Source organism: Trichechus manatus, unplaced genomic scaffold, assembly GCF_000243295.1.
Source record: "Trichechus manatus latirostris isolate Lorelei unplaced genomic scaffold, TriManLat1.0 scaffold00073, whole genome shotgun sequence".
Classification (NCBI taxonomy): Eukaryota; Metazoa; Chordata; class Mammalia; order Sirenia; family Trichechidae; genus Trichechus; species Trichechus manatus.
The window spans coordinates 6276714-6287192 of NW_004444009.1; the positions used below are offsets into that span (position 1 = coordinate 6276714).

The 10479-nt window shown below is 41.8% G+C and overlaps 1 protein-coding gene across 1 annotated transcript in view; it reads right to left on the minus strand.

Moving 5' to 3' along the window:
- Positions 1–10479, minus strand: part of PTGFRN (prostaglandin F2 receptor inhibitor) — a 96780-nt gene that overhangs the window by 37986 nt on the left and 48315 nt on the right. The window contains exon 4 of the mRNA XM_023734880.1: positions 4255–4635. Coding sequence (XP_023590648.1) covers positions 4255–4635 — 381 coding nt within the window. The remainder of the gene's footprint in view (positions 1–4254; positions 4636–10479) is intronic.

Consider the following 10479-nt stretch of genomic DNA (forward strand, 5'->3'; position numbering starts at 1 on the left):
TGGTGAGGCCCTGAAGGATAAGACACCATGTGGAGAGAGAGAGAAGCCCAGAAACACAGAGGTTACACGTGTGAAGAAGCCATCTTGGAAGTGGATCCGCAGCCCCAACTGCCCTAGCTGGCGCCATGTGGATCAGAGATGAACACCAGTTGAGTCTTTCCCTAATTCCTGACCCTGAAAATTATAAGCAAAACTATTTTTTTAAAATTAGCTGTTTTTAGATGGAGATAGTGGCAGTACCTGTCTCTCTCAAAGTTGTTGTGCGGATTAAAAGAGATAATGCATGTAAAGCCCTTAGCCCAGTGCTTGGCACACATTAAGCACTCAATAAATGGTAATTACTGTTCTTCATCTGTAAAGTAGTTGAGAGTTTTGTGTAATGCCTGAATGAGGAATCAGCTTTCTTAAGAACTCTTCTGTGTCAACATTCCATACTCATAAATAATAAGATGACCTGTGTAAATAGACTATTGGGCATGTCACCTGTCTTCCTGTCTGTTTTGGCTACTTCTCAGTTACCTCAAACAGGTTCAGCCCCAAGCTGTACTTGGTATGGCATCCACATAGGACTATATACACATATTACATATGTAGAGATAACCTCATAGTTCAGACCAGCCCCATAGATTTCTGGGCAGACAATCCACTTGAGGAGGTCCTGAGAAAGATCTGCTCCTGAACTCGTGCCCAACTCGCCTCCTGACAACTGTCCAAGCAGCTGTAATAGTGTGAGTCATAGGCACAGCAAAGGAGGGGCAGGTTTAAGAGAGGAAGAAAGAAGAATGCAGTTGCTTTTGATACCACTTCCACTCCCAGTAGGTTTGCTCATGTGAGAATATCTGTGAATAACCTGAGCGGAGCATGATTGCTTTCTTTGCAAGTCTTATTTTTCTATGCACATATTTTAACATAAACCATGTTTTGGTACTGGCTTATTTATCCATTCAACCAGTATTTATAAAGTGCCCATTATATGCAAAACACTGTGCAAGGTCGCAGCTATATATACTTTAACATTAATTAGGGATGACTTTCCCAACTCTGCAGAAAAACGAACGACAAGATCCTTGGGATAATAACTGAACCTTTCCCACAATTTCATCTGTTTCTTCTTCACTCTCTCGAGAGCACAGCCACCCACAAATCCCTCCCAGTTAAAAAGAGTCCATTCCTTCCCAGGAGCACCCCTCCTGTTTTCTGACAGGGCCTGCATCTCCCCCTGGGTATGCCAGGATCAATGCATTAGTACTTCAAAGAGGCCCTTGAATTGGAGTGCAGGCAGCACTTTCTAAAAAAAAAAAATGCTCAAGTTCAGATTCAGAAGCTGTGGGGGAAGGAAGCACAAAGAGTCCACGCTGGGACTTCACAGCCCCACACGACGTACTGAGGATCAGAGCTGTGAAACAAATTCAGCTCCAGAGATGAAAAATCTTCTTTTGGTGCTGACAACATCTGTTTTATTTTGAAGGTTGCTAAGGAGAGTTCTAGCTGGGCCAACATTGTTCCAGTTCAGTCTCTGTCTCTTGCAGAGTTCAGGCAGCAGGAAGAAAAGCTTGCCAGATAAACCCTGCTCCTTTCACTTTTCAGATATCAAAGAATCACTTTGCTAATGGGGATGACTAACACCCTGTTGTTATTGTGCGCCTTCGAATCAATTCCTACTCATAGCGACCCTATAGGACTGGGTAGAACTGCCACATAGGGTTTCCAAGGCTGTAAGTCTTTACAGAAGCAGACTGCCACATCCTTCTCCTGTAGAGCAGCTGGTGGGTTTGAACCACCAACTTTTCCGTTAACAGCCAAGTGCTTAACCACTGCGCCACCAGGGCGCCTTGACTAACAGCCTGCCTAGGTTCAATGTGGATTGGACTGTACCATCTCCTTACTCTCTTGTTACTCTTCCTCCCCCTGCCCCCCTCTTCCCACTTGCCAACTCCCCATCCTTGTTGAATAAAGGCTTATTAAAACCCTTTTGTTACTAAATTTTTATTTAAAAAAAAATTTTTTTTGATGGCATGTGTTTTCAGTCTTGGAATGCATGCTTAACTAATTGAGTGTGTTCAAATTTTTGGTTGGTAATATGGATTTTGAGAAATATGATCTGGTAATACAAGCCACCAATAAGACAAGTGGCACTGTGGCACCACCAATCTGTGGTATGACAATATACCAATAAGAACTAAATAGAGAATTTATTACAGGCGCCTTTTCATTAGGTTACATGGGGAACCTCTGGTTTTCCAAACATGACATAGAAAAACCCAAACAAATCCATCAGGACTCCCTAACTATCACACAGGAAAGCCACAATTATGCTTGCAAGCCTTATCTCACAGAAATAAAGGGAAAAAAGGCAAAAAAGTTTTAAAAGTTTACAAAACTAACACATCCAGAAAGCACCACCTAATAGAATGCTCCACCTACACAACAATGAGACTCCATGTCCAGTCTGCTGAGCTCCACACATTTCAAAAGGGACCCCCTTAATGTTAAACGTATTAGAACTAGAATAATATACTATCTACTAGGTCCAGAGGCATAAAACGTGGCTGGTATATCCTTAACCCAATAGTAACTAAAGAGTTAAAAAGAAACAGACAGTGGGAATGCCACTAACTAAAGAGAAAGTTTCAATGCAGAGATAAGGACAAGCTAAGTAAGAGTTGGGGATCAGGGCAGGAGGATGCTTACCATCAGATGAAGGAGCAAATTATTTCCTGGCCTGTAAAGATCTGTTTTCTTGTTACTGTGTGCTGTCAAGTCGATTCCGGCTCCGACTCATAGTAACCTTATAGAACAGGGTAGAATTGCCCCCTAGGGTTTCCAAGGCTGTAATCTTTACAGGAGCAGACTGCCACATCTTTCTCCTGCAGAGTTGCCTGTGGGTTCAAACCACCGACATTAGCAGACAAGCGCTTAACCAATGCACCGCCAGGGCCCCTTAAGATCTGTTTTACCTCCTAATAATTACAACAATACGAGGCAGTGGTGGTTCAGTGGCAGAATTCTTGCTTTCCACGTGGGAGACCTGGGTTTGATTCTTGGCCAATGCACCTCATGTATGGCCACCATTCATTTGTCAGTGGTGGCTTGCCATGTTGCTAAGATGCTGAACAGGTTTCGGCACAGCTTCCAGATTAAGACCCCTAAGAAGAAAGGCCTAGCGATCTACTTCTAAAAATCAGCCAGTGAAAACCGTATGGAGCACAACAGTCTAATCTGCAAATGATCATGGGGATGGCGCAGAATCAGGCAGTGTTTAGTTCTGCTGTGTGTGGTTGCCATGAGTCAGGGGCCAACTCCACAGCAGCTAACAACAACCACAACAGTACAGAATGCCTTCATCAGGGCTGAAAACACTCGCGGAAGAATAGACAGATTAGCTCAAATCAGGAAAGAATTTGACTGGTAGGCCTTCCCCAACTTTGTAATAGTGGAGACGGGAAGCAAAGCACTCCACAACCCCTTTGACCCCAGCCTTCTTAAGTTTACTTGCAATTACAAGATAGTAACCAAAATTTGGGAAAATCAGAGTAACTTTTGCCCAAAGGGCAAACATCTAGGAAAAAAACAGATGGGGAAAATGAGAATGGTAGAACAGAGTGGGATATGACAATGACCTTCAGATAGAGGGTAAGTTGTTATAAAATGGATGGCAAGGTGGTCAACATCCGAGACCCATTTTGCTCCTCCACCTGTGGAACTGCAGCTGGGGTGAGACAGCCCAGCAGAAAAGCAGGAAGGCACCCACATTTAGCCGGTAACTGCAAATAAAGTCACTTTTGGGTTCCAGGGCATTCAGTGGAAAAAATGCTCTCTGTTAACGGAAGGAATTCTCCCTCTGCATCAGGCTTTGGAAAAGCACCAGCTACTGCTCGAGAGCACCTAGAAGTCTAGGAAAAGGAAAGGAAGAACGGCAGCATTCACCCTCCAACAAAGATCCATTTCACAGAGCCATTTAGCAGGGCTCCTACCCTGTAAATCTCTTGACAACAAAAGGAAACGATATTCTCTCAAGTTAGGGTATTGAGACAACTGAAGCCACATTATCTAAACATTTCCTTTGCCTGCCAGATTCTATTTCAGCCAGTTTTGCCTCCATCCCCAGCTTGGGATCTATCCAGGCTAAAGTATACCATACCGACATAAAGAATGCCAGAATAATAAAAAAACGTACAGCACCCGGACTCCTCCAGATACTCCAGTGAAGGGATTAAGCCAGAGGGGCAAAGAGTCATTCTCTACACCACTCACCTAGCCAGGTCACATCCACACCAGCAGGGGCAGACATGGCCTCAGCCACCTTGTGCCAGCTCCTGTTGTGTCCGGGTACCCAGAGTGCCACGTGGCAGAAATAATAGCCGGAGTTTTCTTTGCTAACATCCCGGACCAGTAAATGGTAGAAGCGTGCATCCACGTGACTCAAAGCAATGTGAGGAGAGCTGTGCACCAGGGAACCACGGTCCATTCGTGCCAACACGTGGGAGCCAGGCAAAGTGCTGTCTGGTGTCCTGCTGAAGTACCACGTCACCTCGGGCCGGATGTCATCCATTCGGTCTGTTGTGATGTTGCAGGACAGGTCCAGTTCCTTTCCTTCAGCCACAGACATGTTCCTGGCTACGGCTATTCTTAGAACTTAAAAATTAAAAACAAATACATCTAAATAATCTGGATTATGTTTGTCCCTTCCACACCCCACCCTTTAGATCATCTACTTTTAAATTCTAATTTACAGAATTAAGTCAAAAGGTTTTGAACAATTGTAAGCACTTGAGAAATATTTTACTGAATAAATTAATGAAACACACACATTTTTTTTTTAATTTCATAAGAACAATAATATATATCCATCAATGGATGACTGGATAAACAAAATGTGGTATATCCATATAATAGAATATGACTTAGCCATAAAAAGAAATGAAGTTCTCACACATACTACTAATGGATGATCCTTAAAAGCATTATGCTGAGTGAAATACGCCAGACACAAAAGAACAAATACTGCATGAGTCCACTTTTATGGAATATCTAGAATAAGCAAACAGACAGAGACAGAAAGAAGATTAGAGGTTACTAGGGACTAAGGGGAGAGGGGGATGGGGAACTACTGCTTAATGGTTACAGAGTTTCTGTTTGAGGTGATGAAAAAGTTGCACAATATTGTGAATATAATTAATGCCACTAAACTGTATACTTAAAAATGGTTAAAATGGTAAATTTTAAGTTATATATATATTTTATCACAATAAAAAATTTTAAACAATGTAAAAAAAATGATTTACATTAAATAATAGCAGCAAACACATGTACACTTACTATATGTCAGATACAGTTCTGAGTGCTTTACAAATACTGTATTTTTACACAAATAATGTGCACCTTCTGCATTTGTTTGCCAGCCTCACCCTACCCCAAGAGGTATTTTCTTAAGCATGCTACGCTAATCTTTTTACAGCAACATTTGGAAGATGACTGGCACAGCGGTGCTTATGAGGTTGCTCTTCATAGGGGGAGGGGGTGGCCAGTAAACAAACACAGAAGGCACACATTATTTGTCTAAAAATACAGTGCTAATCTTCAAAACACCCTATGAGGTAGGTACTATTATCTCCATTTTGCTGATGAGGAAACTGAGCACAGAGAAATTATGTAACTCTCCCAAGGTCACAGAGCTAATATGTGACAGAGTGGAATTCAAATACAGGTTATTTGCTCCAGGGACTCTGCTCTTAACTGTTACACTATCGCTTGATAAGAAGTCTGCTTACGGAAGCAGACTACCACATCTTTCTCCTACAGAGCACAAAACTAAAATTATACTTTCTCCAAGTGTGTGATACGGCTTGGGTGATTTCATAGAGAAAGTACAGCTCTGTTCTGATTGGTACATATTGTCGGTGAGGGGCTGGAAGGAAGAGGGTAAGAGGTGCGGGTAAACTGCCTCCTGGGTAAAAGAGGAAAAATCCTAAACAGAAAGACCAGGAAAGTGAACCCAGATGGTATTCCTTATGAGTCAAGTCTTAAAAATATAATGTATTTAGACCATCATTTATTCCATTAGACATACCCACCTTAAGATCAAGCACAAAACATATATTCTAAAACCAAACACAATCATTTGGGGATTTCCCACACCACCGCCCTCTCGTTAGTACGGATAATTAAAAGTAGACTATCTTTAGATACAACATTGAAGAATCTGATGTCACAGTCACTCAGCAGATCTAGTTTCAGCTTTCTCTTGCCAAAGTTTTTTTTTACATAGAAACATTTTGCTCTATTCAGGGGATTAAAAAAAAAAAAACAAAAACAAAAACCTGAACATCTATAATCAGAATAGAAAGACATTCAATTTGTGGTAATGCTCTGGGAACAATTACTTAGATGATAAATAACCAACATTTCCCAGGGGATTCACGTGGAGACACATCTTGGGTCTTCAAGCAAGAGCCATTTGGCATCAACCGCTGTCTCCAAAAACCTCGACAACAAAGGTTGATAACTAGTTCTGTAAAGACCCAACAACAAATGTCTATGCCCTTTGGAGTAAATTACTTTCATATGAATATTTTCAAAGCCCGACAACATTTCAAGCAAGCATTTCAAGCCAAGTTCAAGATCCACCTTGACAGAAGACAGAAAATGAGGTGAGCATAGTATTAGAAAAAGGAATTTAAAAGCCCAATTTCTCACCTACATCCACCCTCCGAATTCCTCCCCCTCCTTCACTCACTCCTTTGGAGGGGCCAAAAGTAATGCGAGGGTATCTTTTGAAAGGATTCAGTGTGGACACTGCCTGTCTCAGCTGGTTCTGCAGTTTGTACCACCCCTCTCACAGTGCTCTCGGTCAGAGATCCTGGAATATTGCTCCAGCCACTCTCTGCCAGCCAGTCATCTGTTGTTGTTAACTGCTGTTAACATTCATGGCGACCCCATGTACAATGGGATCGAACCATTGTGCTCCATAGGGTTTACATTGGCTGATTTTCAGAAGTAGATCGCCAGGCCTTTCTTCCCAGTCTGTCTTAGTCAGGAATCTCCACTGAAACCTGTTCAGCATCACAGCAACACACAAGCCTCCACTGATAGGTGAGTGGTAGCTGTGCATGAGGTATACTGGCCGGGAATCGAACATGGGGTCTCCCATATGGAAGGTGAGAATTCTACCACTGAACCGCCACCACCCTCCTTGGCCAGCCTCTATTAGAGAAAAAAGAAGGTTCAGAAAGGATTCAGCTAAATGAAAAGGTGGTCAATCCACAATACAGGGTGGATTGTACGTATGTATGGAGAAAACAAATTCCGAGGTACTAGAAATATTGTCAGAAATGTTTCTTCAACTGTACAGCTCACTTTGTAATTTTCTCTCTGCAAGTGGCTCAATATCTTGTCACATTACTAACCATATTTCCCACCTGGCCAACCTCCCTTCTGCTACCATTCTGGATTAGGGGGAGGGGTCATTGCTGGGAGAAGGAAAGCTATTGGGAGCAGGATAAAGAGAAAAAATGAATCAGTGCTAAGGATTTGCTAAGCAAGAGGGTTTTGCAAAGCCTTTGGTGGTGTAGGCTTTCTCCTTCTGGATATAACTGAATCTGCAAATTAGACACCAAGATTTGCATTAACAGACCACTCTTATCATAAGGGGGGAATACTGCCACACAGGTAACACAGCTGTGTTGTTTAAGCAGCCCTGTGCCATTTATCATAACAATGTGATAAGAATAAATAAGAAGCCAGCTACAGGTAGTGCGGGTGTGGACAAGAGAAAGGAATCATTATAGTGGTTCTTAATCTGGGGTTCACAAAAAGAATTCAGGAAATCTGTCAACTTGGACAGGAAAAAAAATTTCATCATTATTTTTACTAACCTTTACCTGAAATTTAGCATCTTCTTCCATAATGAAAGTAAACTACAAACCAGTGTAGTATTATCTATTTCTCGGACTTTGCCCCCAACAGAATTCAGACACTTTTATATCCCATTAGAGTTGCTGCAGACATCTTAAAATATCATTTATTTAGAAATTATAGTAGTTGTTAGACCTGCTATTAGACTTTATTGTTTAATGTAGTAATAAAGAAGCACAGTACAGTCATGTATGGCATTAACATCCATTCGGCCAACATCCAACCACATATACGTCCATGGTCCCGTAAGGTTATTCAGGCAGTCCCTGGGTTAAGAATGTCCAATAACCCATAGTTATGAACCAACCCTCGTAAAGCCTACTGTATTAAAAATTCAAGGTACATACAATGGTTTGTAATAACAAACGTGTGCTATTTTGCAATGCACATCAAAACATTCTTATTATTATTGTATTATTATGTTAAAGATGTTTTACTGTATCTGGAAGTGTTTCTTTACTGTTTTTTATGCATAGAAAGGTACCAAAGCCAAATCAAACCCACTGCTGTGGAGTCGATTCCGACTCAATAGTGATTCTATAGGACAGAGCAGAATTGCACTGTAGGGTTTCCAAGGGAGTAAATCTTTACGGAAGTAGATTGCCACATCTTTCTCCTGAAGAGAGGCTGGTAGGTTTGAATCACCAACCTTTTGGTTAGCAGTCAAGCACTTAACCACTGCTATACACCGGTTGCCACTGAGTAGATTCCGACTCATAGCAACCCTACAGGACAGAGTAGAACTGCTCCATAGGGTTTCCAAGGAGCAGCTGGTGGATTCGAACTGCCGACCTTTTGGTTAGCAGCTGAGCTCTTAACCACTGCACCACCAAGTCTCCCCACTGCTATATATATACTACATACTAAAACATATGACTAACTGATGTTAGATATGAACTGTACGTAACTTTTCCAACTTACATACAAATTCAGCTTAAAGACAGACTTAGAAATGGAACTCGTTCATAATCTGAGGACTGTCTGTATATAATACGGTGTTTGCCCAACGTACGAATCACATAATGTCCTATTTCACAGAACTATCGTGGACTTTAAGCAATGCATGACTGTATTACTACATAACAAACCTGCTTTAAAAATATTTTGATAACTATTTCAATATAATTGTTTTTCTTTACCATCCTACGTATTGTATTTTATGCATTAAAACATAAATTCTGAGAAGGTCTATGTGCTTCATCAGACTGTTCACAAGGCCTATGGCACCAAAAAAAAAGATTTTGAACCCCCAGTCTTGGGCAAGAGCCAGATGTAATAAACTGCGTAATAGATTCAAGAGTGTCCAAGTCTTATAACTAGGTATGATGGGTTTCATGGTTTGTTTGAAATAAAAAATACCTTTAAGATTTAAATTCCTACACAAAAAGGTAACTTGGTGCAAATCTGAAACACTTAACCCTTTTGCCCCATTAAAACAGTTGTTTGATGCAAGTTGAATGTCTGGAGGTTTCTTAGGACGGATTCCAGCTATCGCTTGTGATAAAGAAGGTGACCTGAGTTCATCTGGGAAGTGACTTCTGTGACCAGTAGAACCACTACGGACCGCAAGGGGCCAGCCCTCTCCTCCGTAAGAGCAGCTCCCACCTCATGGATGGCCAGTTGCTCAGGAACCTCCGCTTTTTGCCACCTATTTTCACCAAACCCAGCTCCTATGCAGTGGTGTAAATGCAGAGTAAAGAACTCGGAACAATGTAGCTTGCAGAGGCAAAGTAACTCCTGATATGTTTTGTTCCCTGCTTTCCTTCTAATCTGAGCAACAGAGTGTCCACACATTCACATTTATGCTTAGGAAATTAGTCCAGCCAAGGTCTTCCCAGTTTAAAAAATAAGAAGCAGCAGCAATGGCAGCAAGTACTTCGAGATCTGAAGATGTTAGACTCCCATAAAACCAAGTACATCCGTTCATCCCCAGCAATTACATTACCCTGAAGTGGTCTCTTTACACTTTGTCTCCGCCAAAGCTGGAAGCTCCCGGGACCTGGGAACGAGCCTCAAGCCCTCTGACCCCAGGTCCCAGCATAGAGCAGAACACACAGTAGGTTCTCAATTGGTACTTGTTGAGCAGTGAGTCAACAATGGCTTGTTTTCCTTTCTTATGTCTTCTAAAATGCATTTTGTATTTTCTTAATTGTTTCTATAATTGGAGTAGGAGGATAAAAAAAAAAAAAAAAAAAGGCTAATTCACGAACGATCGACAAAGGGCTTCCCGAGTATTAAACCTAGGCCTGGGGTATATACCATACAGGAAAGCAAGAAGAGCCTCAGCCCTAGAGAAGGTCTCACCTAATAGGGGAAGGTGCATCTGAGAGGACCTGAAAGGCAGACCTAGACAATCCAACTTACACAAGAGGTTTTGTAGTGAGCTAGGCACACATTCTCAACAGCTGTGGGGGAAGGCAGATAAAGAGATTCAGGTGGTCTCGGGGAACATCTAGCTCAACTGGCATAACAGTTTATAAAGACAATGTTCTACATTCTACCTTGGTGAGTAGCATCTGGGGTCTTAAAAGCCTGTGAGCAGCCATCTAAGATACTCCATTGGTC